Genomic DNA, 13,214 nt, shown 5'->3' with positions numbered 1-13,214 from the left:
TTTCTGGCTGCGTAGTCTAAGTAAACCTTTCTATATACTGCCTCTGATTTCTTCTTGTTCCTGCTCATGCTATTTCTGAAGAAGTCTATAGGAAAAACACAACCCCTTCCCAGTGCACAGTGGGTGGCCCTACAGATGTTCCTTCTGAACAGGTTGTGTCAGTGCCAGATGCTTGTTAGCTGCAGATCAGTCAGCATCAGAAAGATGCTCTGCCCACGTCCATACTTTACCCCTGCACAAATAAAACAAAAATTACAATTCCTCTCTCTTCTTTTTTTGTTGGTGTCCTGGTTTGGGCCAGGATAAAGGTGATTTTCTGTTTTGTACTTTTACTTTCAGCTAAGTCTCTTTAAGTAGTTGCACTTGCTGAAATTAACAGCAAGTTTCTCAGATATTGTGTGCTTCTAGGATTGATAACACTTGATGTTTATAGTTACTGCTAGAGACTGGCATGCAGAGCCAAGGACACTGCTCAGCTCTGATGAGAACATTTTACCGTCCAGGAGGATAAAGAGGTCTCACCTGAGCCCTCCTTTGGGGAGGAACAGACAAGATAGATGCCAGAATTGACCAAACAGAGTATTCCATCCCATATACGTTACACTCAGTATAAATTTGAGGGATCACAAGGGTCAAGCCGTGACTTCTGGATTTCCTGATTTCCTGCTTCCCTTCCTTCACCCGGCATCCTGGAAGGATCCCGTCCGTTCGCCTGCCTGTGGTCCTGATCCGTGCCAGCCTGAATCTGTGTGTTCCTGCCTCCAGTTCCCAACTGCTGCCGACTCCAGAAGTCCAGCCTGGACTTTCCCAGGGCTGCCCTGCAGCCTCAGTGGTGACGTGAGAGATACTGGGGGAAAGGAGGGAGGAATGTGGTTTCCATTTTCCTGTATATTTGTATATTTTTATATATTTAGTAATTTTACCTATTTATCATTACTGTTTCATTAAAGTTGTGTGGTTTAGTTTCCAACCCATAAGTCTCTCTCCCTTATTCTCTCTCCTTTCTTTATCAAGGAGGAGAGATTAATAGAGAGCGTCTGTTATTTGGTTTAATTGCCGGGATAGTGTTAAACGATGACAGTTGTGGGTTTTTTTGTTTGTTTTTTTCTTTTTCTTATTTTGGGTTTTCTGGATTTTTTATTTTTTATGTTTTGTTTTCTGGTTTTGTTTCTTAGTTTTTTGGGAATTTCTGTTTTTTTGTTTTTTGTGTTTATTAGTTTTTTGGTCTTTTTCATTTTTGCTTGTTGATTTTTAATTGTTTTTTTGTTTTTTGGGTATTTTGGGGACGCTGCGCTGCCATCGGCACGCTACCGCGCACCCTGTCGGCACGCTGCCGCGCGCCACTGGCTCCCAGTAGTCCGTACAGGACTACCAGGCTCTACCAGGCACCCAGGGACTCATTCCTTTGCAGTCTAGTGTGTCTCATGCCCTGAGTGCCTTCTGAGGCTCGGCTGTGTCACCAGTAGCAAACTGTGATTTTTCTCACACAGGAGTAGGAAAATGAGCTGTGCAGACACACTCGTCTGACAACACCCTCCCTGGGTGCATTTTTTAATAGGTCCCTTACCGGCATCCCAGAGGGGACACTGTGGCAGGGAGCGATGGCTGCCGTTGGAAATGCATCCTGCTGCTATTTCTCTGCCAATGCAGTGAGAAAGCCACCCAACAGGACTGGCTGAGCCTTCACTTCTGGCTGGAAGAGGAAAGACTCTGGCTGTGCCAACTAGGAAGCGGAGGGCAAAGGCAGGTGCTCCTCTGCACCTCATCACAGTGACCTGCTTTTTAGAAGTGGGCGTGGGGGGACACGGGCACCTAGAACTGCAGAGTCTGAACTTCAGCTCCACTGGCACACGGTGCAAGGCTGTGGGGCCTCTCTGGGGCATTAGTTTTTTATTAAAACCATCTTTATTTTTATGATGTGATGTGGAGGCATGAGAGCTTCCTAACAGAGGTCATACAGCTGGTTAGCAGTCCTTATGTGCTTCTTGTCTAAGCAAAATAAGAGCGTAAGCAAAATCAGCTGTGTTAAATAATTGTGTTTGGATTTTGGTTTTGGGTTTTTTTGTTGTTTGTTTATTTGTTTGTTTTGGGGAGTTGTGTTTTGTTTTGTTCTGTTTTTTCTTTTTTTTAATTCCAGTGCACACATCAGCTTGCTTGGCACAGAGACTATACTGGAGTTTGTAATTCCAAATTTCATTTTCAGGTTCCTTGTTCTATAAAATAGATGCAAATTTCCTCATTCTTTATCAGTCTCTGGAGGAGTTTTCAGCATACAGTGCAGTAAGGGGTAGGTCTGCAACATGAGATAGACTTCTCACTCATAAAGAAGCAACTCTGACAGAGGTGTTGAGGATACTGCTTGCTCAGTGGAGAATGGTGGAGGTGTTGACATGGTTGTGTGTGAAGCAATGGCATTCAAATAACATCCACAGCACTAGACTGCTGAGTGTTTACAAAACTACAAGGGGAACCTAGAAAACTTATTTCTGTGTCCCCCAGAATATGACTGGATGTTCTGGTGGCTGGTATTAGACTGCTTTATATCTCACACATTTAACCTAAGATGTTACTAAAGAAACTTAGAATGTTTACAGTGGAACTATCTGATGTCTCGGACACTAAATAATTAAACTTAACATAGACTTCAAGCTGACAGCATCTCTGGAAATGCAGTTTATTTACATTAGTACTGAGTCAGGTAAAATATTTCTGTACACACCATCTTCAGCGGAACAGAGAAATTCCCATCTTTTAGAGTTGTTTTCAGGAAGTGAGCGGTAAGCTTAGGAAACAAATACTGGATCACATCTATTTTTTCAGGTAAGTTCTACATTTTTGTCCCCAAAGTCATTACCCATTCTGCAGAAACTCATATGATGATCAGAAAAGCACCAGGACAGCACATGTGTATCTATCAGATGAAGTTAGCCTTTGTTGCCAGCTGAAACCTGGAAATAGCAAGATTTTTTTTCAGCACTGTTTATTTTTCCTCAGTGTTCACAAATGTCTTGACTCTGCAATGGAAACCTTTCAGTGATGAAGGTTGTCCTGCAACATTTCTCTCCTTTTCATCTTATTGAAGCTGTTGTTCTGCTGGGCAGCCATCAGTTTTATTGCAAAACTGGTAACCAGCAAAATGAGAATAGACGAGGAAGTCTTCACCTGACCAAATCCCTTCTTCTTTCCCTCCACACAACATCCTAACTTACAACTATGTTGTGCTTATGTTGTGCTTATATTGCACTTCTGGCATCACGATGCTTACAGTGCTACAAATTGTTTGAGAGTTTGAGAGTCAGGTGAATGGCGTATGGAACTGGGCAATGCTCTTGAAAAAGTGATCAAGATTTGTAACAGTTATGCAATCATGTGGCTTCTACCTGCTGTGTGTTTAGTAAGGCTGGCAAGAACTGAGTGAATAGTGCGTATTTGAAAAGTATAATCAGAGCTTTAGGCTGAATTGTGCTTTACAAAAAACTTAAGAGTGATGTAGAGTGAAAAAAGAGGGCTGATGTGTTTACACCATGGACTGTGTGGAGTCTTACTAACAATGTCTTCATGGTACACAAGATGTAGAAGTGGATGTGACTTACATAGTCAGTTTTACCCTGATCAGCCTCTGCTCAATAAACAAATGAACAATTCACTTTTATTCATTCTAGTTTGAGACAGTGGGAGGATGAGGGGGTTGTTATACAAAATCTTCATTTAAATGCTTTGTAATTATCTGCTGCTGCTGCTAGCCTGGCTCTCCTCTGGCTGAAGGCCCTATTTAGCCAGGCCTCAGCTCCTCTTAAGTCTTAGGCAGCCTTGCATCCCAAGTACTCCCTTCTCTCTGGGACTATGGATGCCATCCACTGGCCAGTGCGGCGCTTGGCCTCTTCCCACGTGTAGTGGGGAACGTAGCCCAAATCCTTTTGTGCTTTTCTATAAGAGAACGTGAATGGGGTGTTCAGTAGAGTGACCAGGTGACGGTTTGTGGAGGGAACATACCTTACGAAGGGTCTGAGCAAGAAGCTCACTATCTCCAGCAGCAGGGAGAAGTAATACAACACTGTCAGAGGCATGGGGAGCCGAGGCTCAATTCCGAACCCCAGGTTCCTGGTCAGCTCATAATTTAGATCTGCGTAGCTCATATGAGGAGTGTCATCCGAGATGTAGTAGAACTGCCCCCTGATCTGCTTGGCTTTCTCTGGGACCTGCAGGGCTTTGGCTGCCTGCACGTGTGCCCAGGCAATGTTTCCCACGTACACAGGGTTTACTAAAGCCTCCTTCCTGGAGAAGCGCAGATAGACATTTTTGTTCAACAGACACTTATCCAGATGACCTTGGAGAAATGGGCACCCTTCTCCAAAAATATACATGGATCTCAGGGCACAAGTTATTAGTGTGCCACCATCCTTTAACGCTTGGCCATCTGCTTTCAGCACAAAGTTCTCTGCCAGTCTCTTACTCTGGGCGTAAGGAAATTTTGATACGCTCTCATAAGTTGTATCTTCATCACCATTGAAAATTGGGTCACCTTTGCAGTTTGGGCCTGTCACTTCTATGGTACTGGTATATATGAAGTGCTGGACATTACAGCGGACACAAGTCTCGAGCAGTAGCTGAGTGCCTTCAAAAAAGAAACATGCAGGTCAGTCTAGAGCTCTCTAACCAGGGAAAAGTGGGGGGTTTGGATCAGAAACAGCATTTTTACCATGACCTTGGCCAGATCTCCCCTCTCTGGAGCTGGAAGAAGCCTATCCCAAACTGGGCGTCATGTTCAATGAAACTGAATATGCTCTGACTGTATTTAAATGTTGTCAGTGCACCCCACTGGAGTTAAGCAAGGACTAACATTTGGTTCTAAAGGCATATTGTGAGGCTTTTATGCCAAGAGTCAAATTTTGCTCTTGCCTAGGCTATCATGGACACTGACCACAGATAGAGGGGCTTGTGCCTGTTGGTCGGATTGACTGGCTCAAGGCAGAGAACCTTCAGAAGCTGTCCCTCTCATTAAGTACCAACTATTCTGTATTCTGAAGCCTCTTTTTTCCAGGCTTAAGGATCCTCTTGAGTGGTTTGCTAAGCAGGAGCAGAATTTATGTAGGTGGGACTGCCAGTGGGAGTCTAGCCACTATTCAGTTTGCTTCAGAGGAAGGCTTGAAGAGAAAAAATCATCTGTCAGAACAATGCTCAATGTCATGAAGTCAAAGATGACAAAGTAATGTGCAGTAAGCAAAGCAGTGCTTGCGTACGTATTCTTCCTTTTTCAGTATATTCTGGCTTTTAGTTTACTTTACTTTTACTTTACTTTTAAAGTGCTATCATAATGCATTCATTGAGGAAAGCAGAGAAGCTGGAAGCTCAAGGTATTTCAGTGAGCCAAGAAAATAAAGCTAGGAAAGCACATTCAGAGGGGGAAATAATTTAAAGTCGTTTTGTTTTACTAACAAGTGGAATCTTCTGAGCTTTGAGGCAAAAAAATGCCTTGTTTGTTGTGTCTGGTGTAATGAGAGAAATTATATGTGAAAGAGCCAGTGATTTTGGAACAAAAACTACAGTGTAAAGACATTTGAAAATTACTTTGGCAGAGAAGTATTAAACCAAAATGGCTGAAATATTCTTAGGGTGTGGATTAAAATCTAGGGGACAAAATCAAACACTAGCTGTAAGGCATATGAATGATCTAAGAAGTCTGCATAGTCTGTTACAACCACTAAAGGCAGGACAATGCAGGTCAGGCTAGCATTGCTAAAGAGAATTTAATGAATAAAAGACGTTTTAAGGATGAGGAAATATTGGCAGCAGAATATGAAGCCCTTAATGAATGAAGAATGGGAAAAAAATATTGAACTGAATATTGCTAAGGACACCAAAATTACTTTTTGAAAGCTTGAGTAAGAAAAAGAAATAAATTGAAACACAAAATATAAATTTGCATGATGCTTTAAGAACTGAAGAAGAACAAAGGACAAAAGAAGGAAAGAAAGGTTACACAACCAGAAATAAATTGATGTTAAAAGTGGGTTCATGCAAGTCACTATGTTTAAGGTATTGTACATGCCAGAACAATCTGGAAAATTAATTAATAAAAACTATTATTTAAAAAAATAATAGCTTAATTTCTGCCATCAACCTTTTTTAGAAAGTGAAGGAAACTAATAAAGAGCAGGAGGGCGAGGCAATATCAAATAAAAGTGCAGGTTTTAAAATGAACAAACACAACATTATTTTGGCAGTTTGTTTCTCATCAGGATCCATTTTGTCCAATTAGGATGTGTTTTATTTGCAAATCAAAGTCATACGTAAAAAATGAAAAGGTTCTGGTTAGTAATAGGAATTAGAGCATCTTTCATGTAGCATGTAATAAAGTAAAAATTCCATGGAGCAGGTCTCCAAGTTTTGCTTGCACACAAAGGCCTTCAGGCTGCAGATCTGATTCACTTTTCTGGGTACTTTGCTTTGTTTGATTATATTTAATTATATTCTTAATTCCCTTCCTCCTGGAAATTTACATCCAGTTCCCTTCCAAAAAATCTGGTTTTGCTCTGAGGCACTGTGAGGTGTGTGAGACAGAGGAAAATGCTGCATCATGGCAATGTGAGTGCTGACAGGAATGAATGATCCTGCAGAGGAAGACTGGTAAACATTGGGTGTGGAGAAGGCCATTGCTGCACAGAGCTGAACATGTGCATGCTTTGCACTCATGGGTATGGTTATGCAAGGTACAGAACAACCCAGTTAATCTGGCTAAAACACATGTCAGGTACTCCCTTTCCTGAGCAGATGATAATCAGGACATAGCCAGGCATCAGTCTGAGAAAGGCATTTCACCAGCTCACCTGTAACATTGACTTCCCAGAGCAGCTGTTTCTCTACGAGACCCAAAGTGTCGATGATGGAGGCTGTGTGGATGATGAGGGAGACCCCCTGGCAGGCACGGTGCAGGAATGCCACATCTCGGATGTCCCCTTCCAATATTTTCACTTCAGTCTTGCCCTGGAACTCTGTAAGGCCAGCAGAAAACAAAGCAGAAGATCTTACGGGCATCCTAAGAAGAGCACTGAAAGGGGTGGCTGAGGGCTGTGTGGATGCTGATGTTGTGCCTGAGGGCAAAATATTTTAAGACTGGAAAAACAGGAGTTTTCCAGTGGCTGTATCATCATCAAGTGATAGTTACAGTGCTGAAGAACTCTATGTAGTATTACCTGCCATATTTTTTGAGTTGATCTTCAACACTGTTCTTTTTTTAAAGAAAAATCTTCCCCACTGTTAGTCAGGGCCTGAAGTTTCCTTTAGGTGACTTCTTTAAAGCTCACAGGGGGAGTTTTAGCTAAGTATGTTTTGGTGACTGGCTATATATAAAAATGTTAACCAAGTACAGAACATTCAGGCACTGCATGTTCCTATCTTCAAGGTGATGAACGATGTGCATACCCACAGCTCGTGTGAACAGGGTTGTGTTCATACCTATTTTATGCCTCTTGACCTTGTCCATATTGCAACTCTTCTGATGCATTACACATCTTTTTTATGTATCTCATCCAGGACTTACTGTGACTCTTCTCCCTTCAGCTCTGGCTCTGTTTCAGCATCTGTGATATGGGGTAATTTCTAGCACTCACATTTTTCTGGTCCAAATCTGAACTCCTAAGGCTGCTTTTCTAAGATACTTCAGCCATGAGTTCCTTTCACTGCTGGGTTTTAGTACCCTCCTTCCCCAGCAGCTAATGTGTTTGACTCTGTTGCAGTTCTAAACCTTGGAACCATCCTTCCCCTAAGTTTTGCTGGGCAGAAGCATCCTTACATAGAGGCCAGAATTATGCTAAGAAGCCAGCACAGGATGATCACCTGGAGAAATTTATAGTCAAAGGTGAGGCTGCTCTCTGGGGAAGTCTGCTAGCTTGGTTGCATCTGTGGGATGAGAGAGGAGAGGACTTTCTCAGCAGGACTTAAAACGTTTTAGCAGAAGTCTCCTCACGAGTTTCTGCTTCAGCTGCACTAGAGGGCTCCCCAGGCACAGCTACTGGGCAGGGACTCTGCAGCTCAGACAGATCCTCTGTCTTCCAGCATAATCAAATGCCCATTTTAGATAAGAAAACAAACCCTAATTAATTTATACAGCTTTCAGCCTCAGCCATTATGGAAATCTTGTGTGTCCTAGTGCTTTGTCACCAGCTCAGAAGCCAGCAGTATTTCATCTGGTATCTTTAATGGAGAAACACTAAGACAAATGCTGGGATCTGGAACTGAGCGAGAGTATCTTTTAAAACAGTTTTATATCACTATTTTTGTAGCATGATGGGATGGAATGTAATCCTGTATTAATTTAGCAATTTTTCTGGTGTGGAAGGTTTGAGGGTCTGTTTTTTTCATCACAATCTGCTGGTGTGAGTTGTGAAATGAGAGTTTCAATGCTCAGCATTTACAAGACTGTTACTAAATCTAGAGTTACTGCCCTCTCAGCACTGTCACTGCCACTGCCACATTCTCTCCCATGGTCTTTTATTTCACAGGGTACACTCATTTCTTTGGGCTTTGTTTCCATAAGATTTGCACTGTTGTCTACATGTACAGATTCAAAAGTTTCAGATTCTGGGGCCACATTTTTTGTTAAGCACCTGGCTGTTAGATTTGTTCTAATAAACATTAATCTTTGTACAGTCCTTAGGTTGATGTTCTCCATGAGTAATGCTTTGTAGGGTTGCAATAATCCAAAGGATTGAAATACATAATTTTCACAATGTAAATTCTGACATGTGAGCCCTTCAGAGTGATGGGTTTACGAGCCTGAGCAGGAGTCAGGAAAAATGGAAGTTTTTACACATAGAAATCAAAGCTTTCAGGAAGAATACAAAAGAAGCCTGTCTTTTAAATATGATTGCAGGGATAGTTTCTGTCAGTCATTAGAATCTTCTGTCTAGCTGCTTTGTCCCTTGTTTTGGCTTGCAGTTTAAGTTGTATGTGTGATATAAGGCAGGAAAGCTGCTCCTCCATCAGCTTAACTCAGTAGAAGTTGCCCTGATAAGTACAGTATGACCCTTTTTGACATCAGTTAGATGTCAGTAACCAGCAGAATGATCCTGTTTTGCTCTGAGGGAAGTGGAAAACTACAGGTGGACTTGGACAGAGAAGAAAAAAGAAATGAGAAGAAATGAGAGACAGTGGTTTCAGCCTGGACAGCGGAGAAAACCTTGATTTCCATCTACAAAAACCATTTACCAGGCATCAAAAAAGCATGTGTCTGTCAGGTGGAGGGGGAAGGAAGATAATAAATTCAACTCAGCTCTCCATTTTTTTATACAGTGATTATGAGAAAATACCCACCCACTGGGGAAGCTGCTTCTACTTCACCAATGGTTTCTGTGTCCTCTGAGCTGTAAGCAATTCTCCCTGCTTCCTACAGGGTAATTTTTCCTTGGAAACGCAATGATTACTCCATAAAATTCATTGTCCTGTTATGAGCAGAGTCTGAACCAGCAATCCCATCAGACTATTTTCCCAAAACTGTCTTTCTCTTTTCTATGTGTTGTTTAAATTTCAAACAAACAGCAATGTCTGTGGGACTTAGTATAAATTTTAGTTCTCTTTCATAGAGGTCCTAACAGCTGTGAGGTGAATGGTGAGGAAAGGCATTTCTCACTTTCCTGGTTAAATGCATGATTCATTGAAATGGTCTACTTTGTGTAACTGTTGGAAAAAAATAAAAATTGCATCTTATTTACATTTGTAAAGGGGAGAGCAATTGTTTGGCTTCTTTAGCCCAGGGAAGCTGAGATGTTTATTCTGTTCCCATTTCAGCTATTTGGATGTTTTGGTACTACTCTGCCTTTCTGCTTTGAATGCAGTGATAAAGGTAAATTAGTGACTGCAATGTTGAGGAAAAAGCCAAGAGACAGTTTCTCAGAGCAGAAGCTTTCCCCCAGCAAAAGTCCTGGGAAAAAAATCCCCATTTCTTCTTCCTGTACTTTCCTTCTACTTTGAAACAATACTGGTTTAGCAGTGCAAAACAACTCAGTGCTCAAGCATCACACAGTCTATAAAAGTCTGTTTTTTAAAAATTCTAAATTTCTAAAAAACAAGAAATGAGAGCTCAGGGGTAAAGGGGGGTGGGGGTGGGGTACACAGAAGATGAAACAATGGGGAGTCAAGGTTTTGAAACAGTGAAAAATCCTCTTGAGAACAACCTAGGAGTTTCTAGTTTTTCCAGAAATGCCAGTGCATTAATGGGGGGAAAAAAATTAAAACCCCACATAAATGGAAGCCCAGGAAAGTCAGAAAGATAAATCTGAAGTGGAGATGGGAGGTAGAAAACCCAAGGCACCAAATTACCACGTTCAATGTGATGTTCATTCTGAACTACACATTGTAAGCGGGCAGACTTCAGCTCACTCCTGGATTCCCTAAGGCTGTGGAAAACCACAAATGCCACTGTTATAAGCAGACCGAGTATGATGGTCAAGGTCTCAGCAGGAAACTTCCTTGGGCAAAAAAGGAGTGTCCCTGAGTGTCTCCTGGCACAGAGATGTAACTTGCACATACTTCTGTGCCTTACTACCCACAGCCCTGACTCTGCAAACACATTGCAAGTAAAAGGTGCTCAAGAGCTTAGCAAGAAAGAAAATCTGCTACTGGTTATTCATGAAACGCAGATAGAATTTGGAATAGGATTCTCTGTGCTGGATAAGAGCTTGAAAGGTAGGGGGAAATTTCAGGCAGTCCCAAGCACAAGCACTGACAGGACATTTGAAGAGGTATAGCTATAGAGGCTGATACAGAGAGTGAATTCCAGTCAAGGCGCAGGGGTTCAAGGCAGTTAAAGCACATCTGAAATGCCAGCCTATTGTTACTGCCTGTTTGTGGGGGGAAAAATACCTGATACCTGATTTTTCCTGTCCCCTTGTGCTGGTCAGGCAGCAGAAATCTTGTAAAACTAGGAGAGGGAGTGTCTGGGCAGTTTTCAGTAGAGGAAGGAGGGAGACTAAGGTAAGAGGTCCTAGAGCTTTCCTATTAATAAGAAAGGAAAGCAGAACCTTTGCTGCAGCCCAGCCAAGATTGTGCTCCCATTAATAGTTGTTTTCATACCCCCCTCCCCAGGAATCTCCATTATCCACACAAATCTCCCCTGGCCTGAAGCTGTGCAAATGCTTTTGTGACTACCCTGTTAAACCACACACACTCCTGCTGCTGCTGCTGCTGCTGCCAGCACCTCAGCCTTCTGCAGCTGCAGGTTTTGTCACTCTGGAAGTCAGAGCAGGAAGGTCTGCAGCAAGTCTAAAGATTATCTAGTAAATCGTCAGTGAAATGCTGAGTGAGATTTAATGAGGAGGAAATCTGAGCTGTATAACACCATCCTGAAGGCTTGTGCAATTTGCACCAGGTTTATGGTGCACTGTTACTCTTTGGTAGCACTTAAACTCTTAAGAGAAAGATTGTGGCATTTCAGCAAACCTTATGTGGGTATTCCACAAAGGTTCCCATATAGTTGCCTGTATAGAGGAAAAATCATCTTGATGTTAAGATGAAATGGAGGAAAGCATTTTCAAGTAAATGTGATAGAGTAATTTAAGATCTTGGTTGAATTTAGGTTCCCATGTGCCATTTTATAGACATGCTCAGGATGACAGTACATAGGACCTTTAAGACCTAATAGTCTGAGCTGCCTTCCCCACCACAGACCATTTCTGACACTGGGCATATCACTCATTTGTGCTGGCCCCAGTCTGTTCAGAAAGCCGGAATCCAGACTTGCCCTTTGCAAGTGGGTCCTGTCTCCTCCTTGCATAGCATTAAAGTGTTCTGCTCTTCAGGCAAGTGTGGTAATAACAAATATTTAAGATACCCCATCACAGCTCCATCACATCACAGCCAGCAGATCACAGGTTAATGATACTAATCACAGATTAGTAAAAAACTCAAACCTATTAGTGCCTGCTTCCACAACTTTGCCCCTGCCTTCTAGTCCTGTACATCAGAGCCCAGGACAGTATGCCCCACCACCACTCCAAGTACATTAATGCTTGCATTTCTCTTCCCCCAGTGTGAGATTTTTGCATTGCTTTTGCTCTGAGGGTTTTGATGTGCTAGAAGTCAGGTTGAAGGCAACCTATATAATGCATTAACAGTCTGTTAGTCTCTCTTCCCATCTAGGGAAACCTCAGGGAAAGAAAACTGGCAAAGAAAATTCTTGCTTTTACATTTTACATATGATTTCTGAGCTGGAGGGGAGAGAGGGGTAAAACAAGACCTCCTGGAACTAAGACCTTTATCTGCAGAGCTAGGTTTCAGTGGGAGGTAAGGACTTCTGTGCTATTCACCTGAGACAACAGGACCTATACCCACAGTACACAGTCCTTATGAGGTGGTACTTACTTCCAAATCTCGCAAGTGCATCATTGCTAAAGGTTTTGTCCACCAGTCGGAGTTCAGCCAGTGCCTCCTCTTCCTCCAACAGCAAGCAGACAATCCTTTGGCCAAGAAATCCTCCTGCTCCTGTCACCAGACAGCTTACCCCAGACAGGGACATTGCTCTGGATTGCTCCTCAGTGGCAAATTGGTTCTCCCTTGAGCTTAGACCTCCTGGCTCACCTCCTGCATGAGGAAACGAAGACAAAACATCATCCTCTGGATGATCCAAATCCAAGAAAGTTACCAGAAGGAGACACTACTAGACAACAAACTCTGAGCCTTATATTAAACAACTACTTTTAAGCATTTCTTACTTTTGCTGACTCTTCCTATTCAGAAGCAGCCTAAACATTTTTTCCATGCAAAGGAAAAACTATTTAGAACTTACAAAATGAAGAAATTTTCAAATCCAAAAATGCTCAAAATCAACATAAACGCTAAACAAACCCCACAGATGTCTGGGTGAAGCCTTTGTTCCACCTCTCTAGCACTTGAAAGACTGTGGGGGAGGTCTGCCTGTATTTATATACCACAGAGCACCACCTCGGTCATTTTGCTTCCCCTCCCTCTCACATGCCTCCTTTGCTGCAAACAAAAGTGTGGTGCTTCCACCCCTCCCCTCTTAAAGATGAAGGCTCTGGATGTGATGGGGTCTGAGTGCCAACATTTTCTGACAATAAACCTTCATGCTGACAATTCTCTATAGCTGTCCTTGCTTATGAAATACAGTACTAATATGAAGAGATAGAATATCAAAATTAAGTGTAAATAGCAGAGGTGGCTTTTTTTTTTGAGAGGTAGACTCTTCTGCTGTAGCTTTT

The 13,214-nt window shown here is 42.3% G+C and overlaps 1 protein-coding gene across 1 annotated transcript; it reads right to left on the bottom strand.

The window, feature by feature from the left end:
* Positions 1-3,800: 3,800 nt before the first annotated feature.
* Positions 3,801-12,523, bottom strand: LOC103538995 (3 beta-hydroxysteroid dehydrogenase/Delta 5-->4-isomerase-like). Its single transcript, XM_008505450.2, has 3 exons — positions 12,358-12,523; positions 6,828-6,992; positions 3,801-4,615 (listed from the first exon to the last, which is right to left on the bottom strand). The coding sequence occupies exons 1-3, from the start codon at positions 12,509-12,511 to the stop codon at positions 3,801-3,803; spliced, it is 1,134 nt and encodes a 377-aa protein (XP_008503672.1). The 5' UTR covers positions 12,512-12,523.
* Positions 12,524-13,214: the final 691 nt, after the last annotated feature.

This window comes from Calypte anna, chromosome 1 (assembly GCF_003957555.1).
Source record: "Calypte anna isolate BGI_N300 chromosome 1, bCalAnn1_v1.p, whole genome shotgun sequence".
NCBI classification, from domain to species: Eukaryota; Metazoa; Chordata; class Aves; order Apodiformes; family Trochilidae; genus Calypte; species Calypte anna.
The sequence above is the reverse complement of the archived record's forward strand: the minus strand, read 5'-3'. Positions and strand labels throughout refer to the sequence as shown.